Raw genomic sequence first — 20,075 nt, forward strand, 5'->3', positions numbered from 1 at the left:
AGTATTTTGCTTGATTTTAATTCTACCTCATTAACCAATTTAGGCAATAGATTTTAAAACAATCACCAGGAGAGTGCCAGGCGGGATGTAAGCAGTATTAACAACTGGCACGGTGCCCTCAGAAGCAGTCTGCACAGCGGGCAGTTGGTTCACCTCTCCCCAAGCGTCACACCTTCCCACCACTGTTTAAAGCAGAGCACAGCCCAGCCAAGGGCGCTCCAAACAGCAGACCTACCTTAGGTGGCTCAAGCAGGAGTTCATGAAAAGACCCCAATCGTCCTCTGATGGCTTCTAGAACACTCTTGCTGACCAGACAAGCTGAGTGACTCATGCCTGGGGGGCAGATCTCAACATGGCCTTCGAATCTGGAAACAAGGGATTGAACGTGACTTCTGTCATTCTGCAGCACGTGTTCCAGGGCATGCCTACGCATCAGCGGTGCACAGACGCCTCAGTAACCTGACTGGAGGATTTCTGGCTGCCCAAAGACGGGGCAGAAGACTGTGCTGACGGGGTAACGGAAGGGGTGCGGTGCACGGGGGTGAGGATGGGCAGGTAACAGACCCTCGGGCAGAATGAGCTGAAGCTCAGAAGGTACGCCGACCATGCATGCACTTGCTGCCCCTTCCCTCTTACTATTTCTGACAATCGCAGCGGGTCTCTAACGGACCAGAAAAGCAAACGGGGATCTGATACCAAGTACACAGCGCCATGTCATCTGCACGTTCGGGATGTTACTAATCAACAAGCCTGTCCTTCCTGCCTTTTCTGGGGAATCGGCATCCTTGGGGCAGGCTCACAGCTCACAGCAGGGAACCCCGCCTGGTCCTGCACCATCCTCACAGTCCATCTCACTGGCCTCTTCCTCTTTCCCACTGACCCTCTCTCTAAAAGGCTTCTCTCCTCTGAAGCTCTCAATCTCTCAATGACAGTTCTGTAGACAATGCCATCGCTACTCACGGTGGCCGGCCCCTTTCAGGACAACCACCGCATGTGTCATGAGACGCCCTGGTCCCAGCTGTGAGGGTGATGGCCCTTCCTGGCTGTGCTGTGCAGCCCCCAGCATGACAGCAGACAGGTGGATCAAGGAGAATATCCTTCAGCCCCTAATTCTAACAAGAATGCATTTTTGTTTACAAGAAGAATGACTGGCTTTATGTTGCGGTCTTTATCAGTTTCCAAACTTCTTAATTTTGCTGAGCAGTCTTATTAAAACTGAAGGTAATAACTACAGAGACTTCCATCTTTTATTATGTTTTCTTGCTGTGTCTACTGTTTATATCATGATTATGCTTCAATCTCCCTCTTTCACATGTAAAACCATGCTGTCCCCCAGGTTTAAGTTGGAGCAGCATTTATGAAGCTTACAGCCCTCTCACTCCAGGGACCGTGCGGCCACCTGCCCATGTGGAGTCGGGGACAGGAGTTATCCTTGTTACCAGACCATGATTTCCCAAGGTAAGTAGCCCCAGCCTGCTGACCAAAGTGAAAGCAAGCCAATGCCAGAGTCAGCAATGCGGGAAGCCTGGGCTCCCTAGTTTGGTAGAAATCAAAATTCTAGGATTGAAAGGAAATCCAAGAGCCTCGGATGGCTAGAGTTTTCACTATGGCGACACTAGACCTATTCAGTTCCTGTCTCTATCACTTGGTTTCCCTGATGAGCTTAGAGGGAGAAAAGAATTCTAATCCATAAATCCTCATGTTCCTGGGATGCTACAACCCATGCCTCTTCAAATCCTCCTCCAGCAGGGCAAGTTGGAAAACTCCCACAGTCAATGAGTAAATGAACCTGGACACCACTATAAACAAGATAAAATAAACAGGGAACAGCTGGCCTGTGTCTGATTTAAAATGCCAAGCAGGAATGCTTCCATAGGCCCTCAAGCCACCTGCCCAGCCAGTTAGCGTAAACCTCACAAAACTCCTAGGAAGCCTAAAAAAATCAACTGGAGGCCCCATCAGCATCTCCAGAGGGAGTGTGAGGACGAGCCAGTTCTCTGAACCCCAGCTGGAGGTGAGATGCCCTCCAACCAGAATCCCATCTCCAACTTTAAGCCAAAAACAGCTTCCTTCGTGTCTGAGCCATTGGTCACTAGATGGTCTGTTGGAGCGGCGGGTTCCTAACCACTGCAGAAACCCAAAGACTTGCAAATGTGGCAGTACCAACTCACCCACCTACCACAGTCACATACGATGAAGGCGACACTACAGAACCAAGAAACTATTCGGCCTCTGACATTCAAGCGTAGCTTTTAAACATCTGAAAACAAGGCAAAAGGCTCATGTGGGAAGAGAAGAGGCAAGCTTACGTTGGCCGTCGGGTCTCAAGTAACGTCAGCAGGATCTGGATTGCACTGACTATGGCTGTTTCGTTTTTCTCTTTGTGGAAAATATTTGATAGAAGCTGCTCTATAATTTCTTGCCTAGGGAGACAAATCAAGAGTTAAATCACATCTTGTGAGGAAATGGTCCTGGTCAAGTGAGGCAGGTACAAAGCGCTACACCCACGTCCATCCTCACCTGGAGGGTCTGCTTTATGTAATATTTATTAAGACAAGCAAGTGATTCACCTTACATAAACCTCTTTCTCTCTCTCTCTCTCTCTCTCTCTCTCTCTCTCACACACACACACACACACACACACACACACTCTCTCAGGTAAGTAACAATATTCTACCTACTCCCCTCATCAAAATAATCTGGGCCCTGGTTGTCTTTGCCAATCTTGTTCAGAGCCAAGAAATATTTCCAGACTCAAAATCACCTCCCACTCGGGCCAGGGTGGGTGGGTGGTGGTGGTAGGAGGTAGCAAAAAGACTTAGAACCGTTTATCTGCACAAGAGGATGACAATTTTTTAAAAAGTCTAGTTATATCACACAAATGTTTCCCTACATAGCATTACTGTATAATGAAAATATCCTAAACAAGTGTTTTTTAAAAATTTTACTTTTACAATTAAAATTTATTAAATCAAAATAACATGGTATCAATGAAATGTCTTTGAACTGTGGCCTAAAGAGCATTCTCTGCTATTTTCATTACCCCTCAAGATCACTGTTAATATAAAGCATGGGAAGAATCTTGTGGGTTAAATTTATCCGGACATTAGGAAGAAATATCCCAGTTTCCAGAGGCTCAGTGAGTTCTGAATCTACGTGTCTTTTGACAACACACCTAGACAGTCCCTGAGCGCTCATCTCACAAGGATGTCAGCCATCCTCAGACAGAGCTGGACTGGGCTCTACCTCCTGCCAGGTAAGGGCAACTGGAGACCAACTCTGATCTGGGGAAGCAAATAAAAGCAGTACCCTGTGTAATGTCAGAGGCATTTGGTGGCACCCAAGTAACCCCAGACTGGGTTGCAAATTGCTTGCCAGGACCACACTGCAGCCCTAGTCGCTCCACACCCAGCTGTCATATGAGTACCAGAGCTGGAACGGAGATCCAGAACCCCGAGGCCAGGGTCTGGAGCTGTAGAGGTGTGTGTCATTTCACACAGCAGCCCCATCCGAGGAGGAGCGGCCACAGGACAGCCACAGGGTGCTCACACATCTGGATCTCACGCTGCCCACCCTGCATCAGCACCACTGACATGAGGCCCTGACCACTTCTCTCATGGTGCTCTCTTTTGACTGACAAGAGCAGGGTAACACCTAGCAGACATCGAGGAGACAAGATGCTACATGTCAGCTGTGCCTGAGGTCCACCTGCACACAGACACCAAGAGAGGGGAAAAAAGCTACTGTCACACATGGTAACAGGAGTGCCTTCAGAGCCTGAGACAGCAGACACACTGACAGGTGAGAACAAGAAACCGTCACACTGGAAAGACAGCGTTCCTGGGACACGGGGTGAGGCACCACACACCTCACGCAGGACCCACACCACACATTACAGGCAAAGGTTGCTTTGTGCATTTTGTTTGGTTGTTCTTTTAATTTTTTAAAAAATTTTTTAGCATGTGTAGCCAGAGGAAAGACAGTCCTGCAACCTAACTGGCTTAGTCGGGATCAAACGTCAACGTGTTCTGCGCTCATTAGTATAAAAAGTCACAAGACATGTGGCATAACCCTCTGTAACACAACATTTTTACATGAGTGTTGAGATCTCAACCCTTTCTCTAGCATCACTAAACTGAATGTATTTAACCTGACTCAGTCTACTTCCTGTGCTGACATTCTTGTTCCACCTCTCTGGTGGGTCTGAGTACGGACTGCCAGAAGGCTGCCTCAATCATACACGACGGCGTTACATCACTGCGTTTGTTGCTGCTGTTGGTGCCACTGAGTCGAGTGTGACCCAACAGATCTGAACATTGTCCTCGTCTGTGCCATCCTCACCATCTCTGACCCGCTTCAGCTTTCACTTCCTCTGTACCTGGTCTTTGTATGCACAGGTAAGACTCGGGGTCCAGCACGGCTGTGGTGTGTGTCTTGTCTATCAGATGCCTGCTGGTTATCTCACTGCTCTGGTCAATCTGCAGAGATTTCCAAGAACTACCATGAAGTGGGCGCATGTCTGGGAGCTACAGGGGATCGGCTCTCCCCAGAAAGTGAGGTGAACACAGCTATAGACTGAACCACCCATCACTAAGCCTGGCAAACGGTCTACCCATAGGTGACATCACAGGGTTGACAAGTAGTAGGTAACGTACACTCCGGGCACACACCTATCTCCATTCCCCGATTCTGCCGGCACCAACAGCCAGCACACAGGCAGCGCTAAGGGCTGGAGCACAGGCTTGGTTCAAAGCCAGCCATGCGAGCAGAGAGCGCAGCGGCGCTGAAGGGCTCCAAGATGACCACTGACTAGACAGTCACCACTGCAGTGTCCAGTACGGATGCCAGCCACACACGTGCTATGCAGCACACAGCATCGTTGGTCTAAACTGGCGTGTCTTAAGTGTCAGTCCCCTGTGCATCTCCAAGACTTGGAGGGTGGAGGAGAGATATATGGGAACAGCTCATACTTGAAATCCTCTGTGTGTATCGGATTGAAGCAGGAGTGGCATCCACTTCCTAAAGAACATGCCTCCGGAAATGCTACCAACTTTGATAAATGTCCACAGTTGTAGAGGGGCTTCAGGCCTTTTGTCCAGAGTTACTATGAGTCATGCTCGACTCAAAAGGCAATCGACAACGACAACATACTAAAGAAAACATTAAAACCCATTCCCCCTGTGGAACAGTTGACAGTGTGAACTCCCCTCCCCCCCAGTCGGCTTTGTCAGAGCGCCGCACTGAACATGCGGGATGGACAACAGCAGCAACACTGTCTAACCTGCTCAAGAGGTGATTTCCTATGACTCAATCTAGTAACAGCACTATTGTCAATATCCCAGTGCATACAGCTTAAAACCTCTACTTGGCTTAACGATACCCACATGGGAAGCGGGCAGGGCAAGGGCATTTCACTCAGGAGTGACAGTGCCAGCCACCAGCCTCTTCTACACTCGAGAGACACGACTTCTCACAAAAGAGGCTACAAGCTGATGGCTCCATTCGTTCCTTGCCTGTGTCCCATCTGCCAGGGAAATTCTGCAGGCCAATTTTTAATAAAAGGGCTCTCCTGGGAGTTGAGCCAAAAGATAGAAAAGAGCCTCAGTACACAGATCTAGAAAAGGACCCAGTCACTGCTAGCATTTACCACTGCGAGTGTTTACCAAGAGACACCCAAGGGGAGCTTAACAAGCCGGCGCAACGAAGCCAGCCTGCGGCTCTGCCCCCAGCAAAGTTCACCACAAGCAGCCTTGCCAACCCCTAAGCAGAGCACGCCTGGTTTGCCACCTGGATGCTGTGTACCTCACTTCGCCAGTGCTGCTCTAAGGGAAACACCCCGAGTGGGTGGCTGTAACAAACACTGATGTATTTTCTCCCAGTTCAGAAGTCTGCTCAAGGCACCAGCTCTAAGTAAAGGCTTTCTCCACTGGTGTGGAGAGGGGCGGTGTGCTGTGCATTTATCTTGTTTAGCGTCTGCTCCTGGCCTAGCTTCACGTGGCGTGCAGCTCCTCCCCCCTCCTCCCAGCGTGCTGGCTACTCAAACGCACTGCAGCTGAGGTGGAGGCCATTCTTAGCTGACACTCCGTAGGGCTGGCACGCGGGACGAGATGCCCTTCTCTCTCATGGAGCAGCGGGTGGGCTGCGTTAGCAATGAAACTCCCTGTATAAACCTTAGAGTCATATTAACACAACAAAAGGCACAAATTTAAAAACAACTCACAACCATACTATGATATGTAACCATAAGCATACAGGCTAGAACTTGTATTTATGTGTAAACAAATGCGCTTGTGTGAGTGTTTTCCAATCTCACGACCTCTCTCGCGTTTGTCTCCTACGCAGGTTATATGCTTGGGAGCAAAGCCCCAGTAGTGAGTTACTGGGGTGTCAGGTGCCGACTATGACTCACAGCGACCACATGATCTGGACTCTGTCCTGCGTGCATCGTCCTCACCGCCTCTGCCACACCGGAGCTTACGGTTACAGTCCAGAATGTTGTGGACTATTGTTATGTCTCTCTGACATGCGTGAGTCTACTGTTACAGGCCCCGTGGCGGTCCAGCTCCCTGAGGGTCCTCCCCACCTTCACTGACACACGACCTCCAAGCCCCAGGCCCTCCTCACTGCCCTTGCCCCAGGGGCATCCTGACTGCACTTTCTGCAAGACACATCAGTTTGTCCTCTTGGCAGTCCACGGATATCTGGTACCCTTCTCCAACACCACAGCTCAAAGGCATCAAGTATTTATCAGTCATGCTTAGTCACTGTCCAACCTTTAGACGACTAACAAGTACTTGAAAAGACCATTTCTGAGAGACAAAGTTCAGTAAATTCCCAACCCAGGACAAACTCATGTTTTAAATTTACAATGAAACAAAGGTATACCCATGCTTGACGGTAAACATTCTTTGTGAAAATACATGACTCCATAAAAACTAACATGCACAGGCTGATGGTTCACAAACTGCAGCTAGCGTTGACCCAAATCAGCTTGCGCCACTGCTCACGGCACCATGTGACAGTGAGAGCAGAAGCCAGGACTCACCTGGCTTCCAAGCAGGTCTGCTCAGGCCGCCCCAGTCTCAGCCCCACCTGCACCTCAAAGTGGGTTTCATGTAACTGAACCTAAGGTATCCCTCCACGCAAGACCTTTGGAGGCTGTGACTACAGTGAAGCTGTACTGCTCTGTTGGATGATGCCTCCTGAGAACGTAAGCAAACGATCTACACAATGACGGTCTGTACAGCACTGATTCCAGGTGAGCAGGTTCTCCTCCTCCTCCTCCTCCTCCAACCAAGGGCATGCTCCTGGGCTGTGACTCCAACACAGGAAACACTTGCGAGCACACTGCACGGCGCCGCCTGAGAAACACACACACACACAAAGAGCGGGGCTGCAAACCTACTTTTCCAGGGTGGCGAGCAGGGGGTCCGGCTCCGCACTGTTCTGAATCTGTAGCATCTGGTCTCTGCTCAGGCGGATAATTTCACAAAGTGACTGGGATGCATTTGAATGCCGCTAAAGGGGAAAAGGACAATTTTAACTATAAAACATGAAAAAAGTTAAATTTCTCACACTCAGGAAGAGAACGACAAATAACCCAAACAAACACTGGAGTTCTAGTGGCCTAGCTCCTAGGGCGTTTCACTGCTAATCCATAGGGCGCTTGAATCCACAAGCACTTTGGCCCAAAAAAGACGGGCCATTTTCTCTGGTCTGACCGACACCCTCTGAAACCAGTGGAGGGTCAACTATGGTTAATTAAGTTCCAATCAGATGGCAATGAGTTCGAGGTGTTGGGTTTTTTAAATAAACTTTAATAAGTTAAAAATTAAGCCCAAAGAAATGTTACATAAGGCGTAAATACTTAATTAAGTTTAGCAGGTTAGTGGGGTTTTTTTTAACAGTAATGCACACTCCTCTCCCTCTTTGCAGGAGGATGCGATGAAAGTTCTGACAAATCCTTACTGAACACTCTGAGAAAACATACTCTCAAATGATACAGGGGTTTTTTTCTCCTCAGGTGCAAAGACATACATACTTCTTGGATTTTTTTTTTAAAGACAGAAGAACATTCTGGAAGAAACCAATAGGGAAGAACTAATTAATCTTTTCCCAATGCAGAATGGGTCCTCCAGTGGCCCGTGAAGCTGATCTGAGGTGAGGACTGGGCACTGCATACCCAGCACAGAGCAGACAGCACACGCCAGGACACCACAGTGCACTGCGTAGCCGGGCACTCCAATTTCCTCAACAGACACAAAGCGGCCAGTGCCATCGTACTAGGCACTGTGGCACAAAATGAAATGCAGCAGCACTAGTGCCAGGACTATCCAAAAGGGAAAACCAACTTCCTTACAGGCAGGACGCTGGTGCGCACAGCGCTGACGGCCTTCGGCAGGCACCATGCTCTCCTGTCCAGCCACAGGACGTCAGGGCTGTGACGCCTCCTTCCTGCTCCACCACTGCCTCCCCTCCATCATGGAAATGTGCTCCTCGAAACCTGCTCTCCCGTCAGCATCACCAGCTCCATTCAGAGGAGCAGGCCTATTACCCCGGCTGGACAGAAGATGCCTTCTAAGAGGGTTCTCTCCCTAGAATCCAGACAGTGCTTTCTGAACCTAGCCCAGTCTGCAACAGTACCAGCACGCAGGCCTCAAACCCTGCCTTAGAGGAGAAAGCTGGGTTATCAATATTTTAATAGCTTCTTAAAAACAAGGAAAAAAAAACACAAAAATTTGTTACCAGATGAACTCCAGGTACCAAAAGTTTCTGAAGCATCCAGCATAAACAGCCCCCTAAGGTGGCGTCTCCTCTGGCTGTTCCCACCACTGTCACCTGTAGCTAGAACCACACAAGGGGACCTGTGCTCTCCTTAAACCAGCTCCTCCACATGGACTAGCCTGGACTGGCAATTTGACATGACTCTGACACGAAACGTGGGTTGCACACTGGAATAGAGCACACAGCCGTCAGCGCGAACGGGTCAACCAGGCACCCTCTGCGCGGAGGCTGGACCTGCAAGCTGCATCTCACCACCAGGCCCAGCACCAGGGCACAGGTCCACAGTCAACACAGACAACTGGTCCAGGATCTGCAGCTCAACCATCATTGAGCAGGCGCCCACTCTGCTGCTGGACAAGCGCTCAAGAGAGGAGAGGCATGACCACGTGTGTACACCAAAGGGTTTAAGAGGGAAAAGACATGTGGACTATAGAGACGTGACAAGGTGAGCAGGGCCAGGCACAACCAATCACCTCTGGAAAGGCAGGCGGTGGTTTAAACCAGGACCCCTAGTTCACATCTCCAGACCCTCAACTTCTGTGTCACACTTTTCCATTAGCGTGTTAAGAAGATGGCCAGCTTCAAGAATGCCCGATGACAGCTCTTTCACTCGTGCTCCCTGTCCTCACACGTGGGTGCTCCAACAAGCAGTCACACGTGAGTACAACTTACATCTTCTTCTTGTGACGGATGAACTATTTCCACCAGCCTCTGGATGATTTTCTCTTCATTTAACCACTGAAAATTAAATCCGAGAAAAGACTGGTCAAGTCGGTGATCAGAGAGGCTCCTGCTCACCACCCGTGAGGATTAACGTGCTCAGAAATGTCCATCAGTTACGGGTTTCTCTAAACTTTGGACAACACAGAAAACTAAAAAGCCCACCCAGGGAAAATGCCAACAGCTACAATACATGAACAAGTGATCGGGCTTGCCGACACCCTCCCTTCATCTTTCTGTCTTCCCCGGACCAACTTCCCAACAAGTGCTCAGCCTTGACCCCGCCTGGCTCCCTGGGTGCAGTGTTAGCTTAAAAGTTGGCTTTTACAGCTATTATGTTATAGCCCCCTCTGGTCCCCTGCTACCTTAACTGCAGACACATGGTCAACAGCTGTGGGACTAGGATAAGAGAGCAAGACTAGAGAAAGACTGGAATAAGACCCTGGAGATGGTGGTGGAGAGACTGTGGCATTGCTGTGGAGAAACTGTGGCAAGGTGTAGCCAGAGGAGCCCTGAGATAAAGGCCACAGTTAAAAGTTTTGGTATTTTTGTCAGATGATGGAAGAAAAAGCTGGCTGCTGCACTGAAACCAGAGCCTGTACTAACTGAGGAACTGCCTTGGAACTGCTGAGCTAAAACCTGGACTTGCACTGGGTGATATTCTTTGCCTGCCCCACTCTCCAACTTACTTCTCTAATACACCTTACTCTCGGCACCACAGCCTAACTCAACAACGAATAAATTAACCTCTTGCTGCGAGTGTGGCTCTAGAATCTGCTTTCTCTCTCCCTCTGGCCCTTTCAGAGAGACGTTCATGGCCCTGTGCCCTCATGTCTCATTTTCTGTTCTTTAGACGCTGGAGAATAAACCAGCTGAGGGAAAGGACTACTCACATCCCACACATTACCAGCCCCAGCCTGCAAAATCAGAATCACTTAATCCCTCCCCTATCACTAACCCCTCTGGCCCCTCGAGCACAGCCGTGTCCCTCTCCAGCCCCCCTCAGCGACAGGCCGTGGTCCTACTCACATTCAGCACGTCTTGCCTGGGCTGAGGAGGCTCAATGCATGTCAGGAGGCGGAGCAGCAGGTCCATGATAGCTGAGGTTCCTATGTGCTTTATGACGAGGTCCACAAAGTCACGTTTCTTCTTCAAGAAATCCACAATCTGGAAGAACCACCAGCAACTTCTGACTGCTTTGAATCCTGTCCTCAACCTCCCCACTCCTCATCCCAACAGGGGCACGTCCAGTATCAGGAGGCAGACGGCAAGGTGGAAGCCTGGCAACCATCTCAATGTGCAGAAACCCCCCAGGGAGGAGACCTCCGAAATCACATGCCCCCAGTACAAACATATCCTAATTCTCTTCTAGACACTCTGTCACTGTGTGACTCCATCTTGTTGGCGGTCTTCCTCTCTTTTTCTGACCCTCACCTTTCCTGGCATGATGCCTTTTTTCCAAGGATTGGTCCCTCCTGACAACATGCCCAAAGTATGGGAGACAAAGTACGTGACACAGTGATTGTAACAATGGGCTCCAGCCCACCAGAGACGGTGAGGATGGCAGAACAGGGCAGTGTTCAGATCTGTTGTTCACAGGGTCACTATGAGTACAGTCAACCCCATAACACCTCACAACGGCCACAATTCCTTTTCATTCTCAAAGACTCGATCAATGGCTACATAAGAATGTCAAGTTAATACATGGACTTTTTAAAAGTCTTACTTACATATCCTGGCAAGTAACAGAAAAAATATTCAGGACGTCAACACTTGTTCTCCTTTGGGGTAGCTAACATACTTGCTCTGCAAATATCCACCTCAAGTTTTGGGATGGTCAGTCCCTTAGTGAATTAGCACAAGGAGGCTGGATGATGCCCACAGGGTATCTGGGGCTGGTGGTGGCCCTATGACTGTCCCCAGGGCCCTGAAGAAGAGGATCCTGCACTGTCCTGCAGCCCCTGGACGCTGTGCATTCTGTGTGCTATGTCATCTACTCCAAACCCGCCCCAAGGCCCCAGGGACAGTGTAGCCAAGGTGGCAGCTGCTCCACCGGAACCTACTGAAATCTCAACCACCTGGTGAGCGAAGTGCAGTAAGCCTACAGCATAGGGAAGGAAAGGTGAGGTTCTAACAGGCCCCGAGCTGACGAGGAGCTGTAGTGAGATGTGCACACACCTAGCAGCCAAGATCCTACGGAGGAAACTCCACCACCAGCAATGACAACTAGCACTGCTTACACACAGTGACTGTGACAGACCACGAGGTTAAGACTCCCAACACATGCCTTCACTACGGTATGCACACTTCATCTAACCAGGGATGAGTCACACGGGAGTGCAAGCAGAGCTGAGAGGAGGAACAAGGTCACACATGGCCAGCCTTCACTATGATCCTCTGGCCGAGGCAATGGACCTGAGTCTGACAGGCCACGCACCAGTGGACACACAAGGACAGAAGCACTTGTATCGCTAGCATCACTAACATTAGAGACGTCTCCAAGTTGGACTGGTGCCCCGAGCTAACACACATCCTAACCAGTTAGGAGAAACTGAGTCGGAATTACATTCCGACATGTACACATCAGGTAACAGAGATGGTCAGAGCTTCCAGCTTTGAGCTGAAAGAGTAAGCTGCATCCCATTATCAGCCCAGGAATCCTGGTCCAAGAAACTCGGGAGCTGCAGAGGCTGGTCACTTGCTCCCTTTAACTGGCACCTGCCATTATGCTCGCACAGGTAACACCTGGTCATGAGGTGCCGTACGAGTGCTCCCGACCCACGAAGCATCCTAAGAGCTCTCAGACCTTCATCTCTTGTGCAAGGAGGGTAAGAACTGCCACTAGGGAGCCCTGGCTAGTGCACAGCGTGTGCCTGAGACAGGGTCCCCAGTTCTCAACAGTCAGCACGTTCAGGAGCAAGACAGGAGAAGATCATTTCATAGCAAGCACGATTTCTGGATTATTACCTTTAAAAGGCCACTTATTTCCAAAATCCTTGTAGGAAGGTGATTCTGCTCAATTGTCGGTACAAAGAACAATACAAGTCTCTGGCAATCCAAACTCCTAACTGCTCTGCCTCAGCACAGGACAGATCACACGAAAGAGCCCAAAGCCACTGCCATCCAGTCAAGTTTAACTCAACAAGCCCGCGGGTCAATACACCTGTTTCACAGGGTTTCCAAGCAGAATGACACATCTTATTCTGTGTAATGGCTAGTAACTTTGAACCACTAACCTTTCAGTTAACAGCCAACTAACTACCTGAGTCACCAGGCCACAGGTTCCTTAGCTAAAATATACTGGGCCTAAAACAGCTGCAAGACCTCCTCATCTGCTGAAAGTAGAGTTGGAAGTGGTGGCTGCAGCCCACCCACCCTCATCACAGATGGCTTGCTGCAGCTGAGCAAGGCTGCCAGAGTCTGCACTTAAACCAGCCAAGGCTCTGTGACTGTCCCCGAGGTGCCTATCCCCAGGAATGGATTCTCATTTCCAGGCAAGTGGGTCCTGTCCACACCAAGAGCCATGGTTCTCTCGTTTCCAGATGCACCAGAATCACCCGAAAGCTTGTGCACGGCCCAGACTGTCAGCGCTGCCCTAGACCTACCAGTCTCTGATTTGGTTCATCTGTGATCCAAGAACCTGTGTTCCTAACAAACTCTTAAGTGATGCCAGGGCTCCTAGGGCAGGGACTATCTGAAAGCCACTGCACACACCACAGATGCTTGGTTAATAAATGACCCAAGAACATCTGAGCTAAGAGGAGAAAAATATGGTTATGCCCTACAGTGACAGAGAGTGATCATAAAGTCACATGTCCAGCACTATAGGACACAAACAGCAGAAATGTGCCCAACAGGCTGCACTCAGATGTACTATCTACAGATGGATACGAACAAATGATCATCACTTGTATAAACCAGTCACTCTGGTTAAATTTATGGGAAAACTTTTTCTCATTTAAGCTCTATTATGATTAGGGGGCAGGGGAAAACCCTGTTACTAGATTAAAGACCCCACTAGTCTTTGATCTTCTGCACCAAGTGCTTCAGATCCTCTGTGCTCTCAGCAAGCGAGGTCGTGTCATCTGCATAGCACAGGCTGTTGATGGGTCTTCCTCCGATCCTCATGTTGCATTCTTCTTTACAGTCCAGCTTCACAATCAGTTCATCATACAGACTGAACAGGAATTGAGAAAGGCTATAACCTGGAGGCACATCATTCTCTGTTTTAAATCATACAGCGTTTCTTTGTTCCATTTGGATAGCAGCTCCTTGTCTAGGTATAGATTTTGCATGCAGCAGATCAAAGGCTGCAGCCTTCAATAGGACTGCATCTTAACATCTAGAGACAATGGTACTCGCCACTGGTCTAGTAAGGCAACATCGTGATAGATGGAAAAAAGTTTAAAACTGTTAATGATTTCATCTGCTTGGATCCAAAATCAACTACTTGGTACCAGCAATCAGGAGATAAAGAGAAACAATGATTTAGGCAAGTCTGCTGTCAGGATCTCTCCAAAAAACTGAAGAGCCATAAGTTTAAAGACTAACGTGCACCTGGTTCAGGTCACGGTCTTTTCAATTACTCACTATGCATGTGAGAGCTGGATGATAACTACGGATGACAGAAGAAGAACTGACACCTTTGAGTTGTGGTCTTGGAGAAGAGTACTAAGTATCTCATGGATTCCAAGAACAACCAGGCCGGTCTCGGGAAAGGGACAGCTGGAGTACTCCTTGGAGGCAAGGATGACAAAGCTTCATCTCTCCTACTCCCACGGAGGCTGTTCTGTGGTGAAGGATATCATGCTCGGAAGGGTGCAGAGTCAGCAGAAGAGGAAGACACCGGTCAAGGTAGACTGGTGCAGTGACTGCGACAATGAGTCTAACTATATCAGAGATAGTGAGGATGGCACAGAACAGGACAGGAGGTTCATAGGGTCGCCATGAGTTGTCCTCAACTCCACAGCTTCTAACAACAAGGCCCCACTCACACACCCACGAACTGCTTAACTACCAAATGGGTTCCCTTGGGACTCATAGCTCTACTTGAGAAAGAGAAACAGTACCCAGCATGACAAGAGGCGGGGGTGTGAGCAGGTGTGCCAGCAAGTACGCCAATGGAGAGCACACTTCCTCACTCATGGGGAGGGACATCGCTGCGTGCTCACAACAGTCCAGCTGAAAGTGTATCTTATTATGACCTCTGAACTTACAGTGACATCAGGACCAACTTTCTGGGGGACATCTCAGAGGTAATCAGCCCTAATACTTACCTTCTGGAGATGTATATTTACCTGTTCTGGTTTTCTGCTGATTAGAATACTTAGCACCTTGCTGAAGAAACTGGCAAGCAGTGGGTTCAAGGGGGAATCATTGAGGAGGAAACTATACAACTTCATCAGCAAGGCCTCATCTTCTCCCAGTCTATCGTTCATCTGGGAGACATCGGAGGTGAGCAGCTCACACGATATATTTGGGTACCTAGGAGAAGAGGATCCTGACATCAACATCCATCGTCACCGTCACAGCAAGATTAAAATACACATCAGGAAGACTACCGGAAATGTAAAATAACAAAATCCTCTTCTGGATACTAGAACGGCATTTCAACGCATTCTGTTCAGACCAAAAGGAAATGTTTAACACGTCAAAAACATGTGTATGTTTCCCCAATACAACTAGAGAGTACAAGGGCTCAGGAGTGGGGGGAGCCAAGCTGTGGGGCAGTGATGGAGGGGGTGATGCTGGGGCTGCATTACTCACAGGCCCTGAACAGCACACAGCACCACAGAGCCTCCTCCTTTTAGACGGAATGCCAGCAGCACTCTGCATTGCTTGGGAGGGCTTATCAAATGGTCCAGGAAATCTGGTGGCACAGCGTTCAGCAGTTAACTGAAAGGCCACTCAGAGGGCGAAGGAAGGCCACTGTTCCCTTATAAAAGCTTCATAGCCTCAGAAGCACAATGGCGGAGGGTCTCATGCAGCAGGACTGTGACTCAACGGCTGTGGAGTTGGTCTTCAGTCAATCTCTCTGACACCTTACCACCCAACTATACACTGAAGTAGAGAACAGGCACAAGGTGCAGGCACATAGCCTTTCCAGGTCTTTGGGGTCAGGGAAGACATACAGGCGGCACCCCAGTCATCTCCCAAGGGTCCACTCCAGCAGGACTGTGGTCCTTAGGATGCAGTGTAACACCTGCTCTGGGCTCTGCAGCTTTCGACCTACCCGCCCCCTCCTAGCAGCAGAGTCCATCCCTCCTGAAAACAGGGCGGACCCTCTTCCTGAAAAGACTTCTCTGATTTCAACAGAAATCAAGGACTGCAAGCCATCAGCCTACTCTCTCTACCTGACCACCAGCACTTCTCGGCTCCCCTAGTCCAGGAAGCCAGGGCCTGAATCCCAAACAGCCTTCACAAGTGGCAAGCTCCAATGCAGACTAGACAGGGAGGTGAAAAAACAGCCTACGTGACCGGTGCCGGGTACGGTGTGGTCAGACCTCCCTGCTCTGACACGACGTGGTGACTGGCAACCAACCAGGAAGTCACAACGTCTAAGTATCTGGAGTGAGAACGTCCCATGATGAACCTGTGTAGGAGGCACAGGATCAACAGCACTGACAGTGTGGTGCGCAGGCCACACTGTCGCGTAGCTTTCTTCTACTGGTCTGTGGCTCAATGAAGAAAGAGGCCCTCGCTAGTGGGACACAAGAGCACAGAGGTGCAGCTTCCAGGGCCACACCACCCAGGTTCAAAGCCTGCCTCCGGCAAATGTGTTACAACCCGCTTATGAATTTGCTCACAAGTGCCCATATATAAAACATGTGCACTGCTCACAGAGAGACGCTTGAGGGGTGGGCAGCCTGGATTGTAGAAGGAAAAATAAACACCTCCAACCCTACAACAGGCCTCTTAGTTAAAAATGTGGTACAACGGGCACCACCCTGGGCATGTTACTTCACCTCTCTGGGACTGTGTAGGACACCAGGCCCATCCTGGACAGGGAACACGCACCAAACACTGGGACAGGCCTGCACACGTGCCAGCTGCTCCTCCTCCGGTTTTCTACTACAGAACTGTACACATGCTGCTGTGATGGGGCACATGTTAACACTTCGGCCAAAGGAAAGATTAGGCAATAGGGCCAATCTCAGTCCTGGTTGCCCATGACACGCTGGCTGCAGTTCTGTGTGGACACAGCTGATCTGGGAGGGCCCACAGGGGACTGTGGGATTCACTACCTAACAGACCTCAAGTTCTGCTTCCAGGCACGCTAGGACTGCTCGCTCCCCCCTCTTGAGTAGTCCCCTCCACGCCCCCTCTGCCAGCTCCCTTTCGCTCCGACCTCTGCCCAGAGAACAGGGCACAGAGATGAAAACCCAACCCTCCTACACCTGGCCCATTCTTCCCTGCCACCCGTGAGCTATCCTTGCTCCCAAGACCACCACTCTACGCTCTCGCTGCCATCCTCTCACCCGCTCCAGCACTTCCTGTTCCCAAGGCACTGTCCTCCCCACACCATGTCCCCCTGTCCTGCAGTGCTCCCATGAGCATACGCACAGGCCGGGCTCTCTACAATCAGAGGACCCACTCACCTCCTGCATCCTCCTTCTCCTTCTCCCGACTCCTACCACTTGTCTCCCTGCTACAGACCGGGACGAACATCTCAAATTAGATCAATGTGACTTCCACCTTCCCAGTGCCATCCAAGGCCCCTGGACAGTTACAGCTGTGTGTCAATCTGGCTGCCCGTGACACTCTGTTATGACAGGATCTGAGGTCTCCACGACGAGATCTGCTCTAGACAGCCTATCAGCCAAGGGAGTTTCCTCCAAGGTGGATCCTGTGCTGAAAAAAGCCTTTTGCTCTACTGAGATCACGCGTCTGGATCAGCCTGGAATTTGCCGGGATTTGCTGGCATCAACAAGCACATGAGGCATTTCCCAAGGTGAAATCTTTATCTCTAAGTGACTTCACCTCCGTCTCTTTCTAGTCTTTGATTATAATCTTTGATTATGTAATCCTTTGAATTCTAACTGCACCCACCATTTCTTGCCACCAGTGAGGTCCCCTAAGATTTTCTCTCCTTCTGCTGTTCAGTGAAGCCTCCTGCCTGGCTACCTACGAGTGATCCTATCCTCTGCGGACTGCCATCAACATGACAGGCACAGTGACCATGGCTGCCACTACTCAACAGCTTCCTGTCTCATCAGATCAGAGTCAAGTCATGACCAGAGCACGTGACCCCACACCTTCTGCTCTCATCCTCCAATGTCCACCACCTACACCACTGCCTGCCTACCTACCCCACGATTTTCTGAAGATTCCAAGCACACAGCACTTGCCGCTCCATCCACACATGACACAGCATATACCCTCACTCCCTGCAACCCCCTGGACCAGTAAAGCCTTCTTAGTGACCCTGCCTTGACTGTAGCCTTCCACCTCACACTTTCAGAGTCCCTCTGGAGGGCTCACTTGACAGACAGGAGACTCACTCAGCCAGTCCACACTACTGGACAGAAAGACAGTGTCTGGTACACACAAAGCGCTAAAATACAGGTATCATATCAGTGACTGTCTTGTAAACGCCTCCTGGTCTGTTACCTCCTCCAGGATGATAGTGTCTGCTGCCATCAGGTCAAGCAGGACCCGCAGTGACCCTCCAGACAACAGATGGCACCCCTGCCTGCCACAGCCGCACCACCCTGGCCTCGGCTGCGCTCACACTCACTACTGTGCCCTCTGCAAGTCTTGGGGTTTTGATTCTTACTAATCTATGTCCTACTTGTTAGAAGTCTAGTAAAAATGGTAACTCTCTAATCCTTGGTCATTGAAAATTCAGTTAAGACCATCCAGGGTCCAATCCACAGGTGCATGCAGCCATCAAGTTCACAGCAGGCAGCAAACTTCAGAAAGGATCAGGCTAAACACCTTCGGGTTCCATCTGAAACCCACCCCCATGGGAGCACTGCACAGTCAGAATCTGTCCGAGTTGCAGGCGCTGCAGAGAAGGCCTCTGGCCAACTCAAGACATGTCCCTCAAAACTGAATTCACTGAGGGCTCTGTACCTAATGAGTTCCATCGGCTCCTGCACCGCCACAGGCGACTCAAAGCCCTGTCCAACACCTCTTTTTGATAATGTGAGCACATTAGGTATCTTGTGTCCACTCTTCACCAGCTAAAGCAATTACTTCTCCTTGCATATGAGGACAGAGGCCCAAGGTGCTAACTGGCCCCATTCTCTAAGCCTATGTGGTCCTGACAGGTCAGCTGCTCAAAGCTCACAACCCTGGACTGTTAGCACGTGTCTTCCAACAGAGCCAGCCCCATCAAGAGGCCAGCCTGTGCTGGAAGAGGAGGCCCAAGGCAGGACTTCTGCTTTCTAACTCATGTTACTATTTGACTGCAAACATCTTTCTCCTTGAGCACTGACCTCAGAACTGAAGCTTTCACTGACTGCCAGCTGTCAATTAGAAAGCCTGGCAAGGAACTCAGCATCCTTGAAAATACAAGCACAACAACCTGAAATCACTAGTAAAGTCTCTTTCTCAGGTAGCAAAAGTCTCCCGAGAAATGAAGAGATTTCCGAAACGCAGCAAAGGGGAGAGAAAGGGGAAGAGAGGCTGCCAAAAATCACAGTTCTTCCTAGTTCACTTCTCAGTGTACTCAGTGCTGTAACTGATTCCAGTAAATGTACAGTCAATGGCTTGCTGCTTGGAGCGTTTGAGCCAGTGAGAGGCAGTGATGAAGTGAGTGGTCTCCCTTCACGGACGCTCTGCCTGTGAGCAGGCTGGACCAGCGACAAGGGCTTACTCCTAGGTGAGCTCTCCACAGAGTTATCTACGTAAACTCAGCTATGCCAGTGTCAAGCAAGACCTAGCCAGCAACACTCTGGGGCCGATCCCGTCTGCACACGGAGGACAAGCTCTTACTTGTATCTGATCTTTTCATCCATGTCTTGAGGTGGCTCTTCTATAATGAATGAGACTAAATCTTCGAGGCATTCTGCTTTTAACAAAAACTCTATAAGTTTTCGGTTCTGCGCTTTGCATTCCTGCAGGACGTCCTCCTCATCCATCAGCTCCTTCAGCGTCACATCCTCTCGTTCTAGAAGCGTGTCTATGTGGGATGACGAGTGCAGGTCGAACTTCCAAAACATGCTGGTCTAGACAAAACACAGAGCAGGTCATGAAACATCAGCTTCACATGCTCAATTATCCACAATTTTAAATTAATTCTCCCTAACTGAAATGACAGGCTGGCCCCCAAAAGTATGTTTCATCTTTAACCTATGAAATACTTTCAAAAGACACAAAATCGTTGAGAATTATTGCCTGCATAGGAAAAAAGACAAATCTTTTTACTGATAACCAAGTTTTTACATGAAAATGTTCAAAGTGAAAACTCCTTTATTTTGGCCTAAGGAGCAGCTCGATCATCACACGGTGTTGGTGATATAACGCTAGGAAGACAGAAACCTCTTGTCAAGGATGAAGAGCATGTGTGTCCACAGACCTCAGACCCTCCTAAAACACAGCCTGAGCACCAATGAGAAGTCCGTGGC

The 20,075-nt window shown here is 49.7% G+C and overlaps 1 protein-coding gene across 4 annotated transcripts in view; it reads right to left on the bottom strand.

Annotated features, from left to right (window-relative positions):
• Nucleotides 1-19,670, bottom strand: part of PPP6R3 (protein phosphatase 6, regulatory subunit 3) — a 54,736-nt gene extending 35,066 nt beyond the window's left edge. For all 4 annotated transcript variants that reach the window (XM_006893236.1, XM_006893239.1, XM_006893238.1 and 1 more), the window contains exons 1-7: nt 19,444-19,670; nt 14,802-14,988; nt 10,534-10,671; nt 9,457-9,522; nt 7,406-7,518; nt 2,310-2,423; nt 236-365 (exon numbers count right to left, since the gene is read on the bottom strand). In XM_006893236.1, coding sequence (XP_006893298.1) covers nt 236-365; nt 2,310-2,423; nt 7,406-7,518; nt 9,457-9,522; nt 10,534-10,671; nt 14,802-14,988; nt 19,444-19,670 — 975 coding nt within the window. The remainder of the gene's footprint in view (nt 1-235; nt 366-2,309; nt 2,424-7,405; nt 7,519-9,456; nt 9,523-10,533; nt 10,672-14,801; nt 14,989-19,443) is intronic.
• Nucleotides 19,671-20,075: the final 405 nt, after the last annotated feature.

This window comes from Elephantulus edwardii, unplaced genomic scaffold (genome assembly GCF_000299155.1).
Source record: "Elephantulus edwardii isolate Elephantulus edwardi_28Jun2011 unplaced genomic scaffold, EleEdw1.0 scaffold00126, whole genome shotgun sequence".
Lineage (NCBI taxonomy): Eukaryota > Metazoa > Chordata > Mammalia > Macroscelidea > Macroscelididae > Elephantulus > Elephantulus edwardii.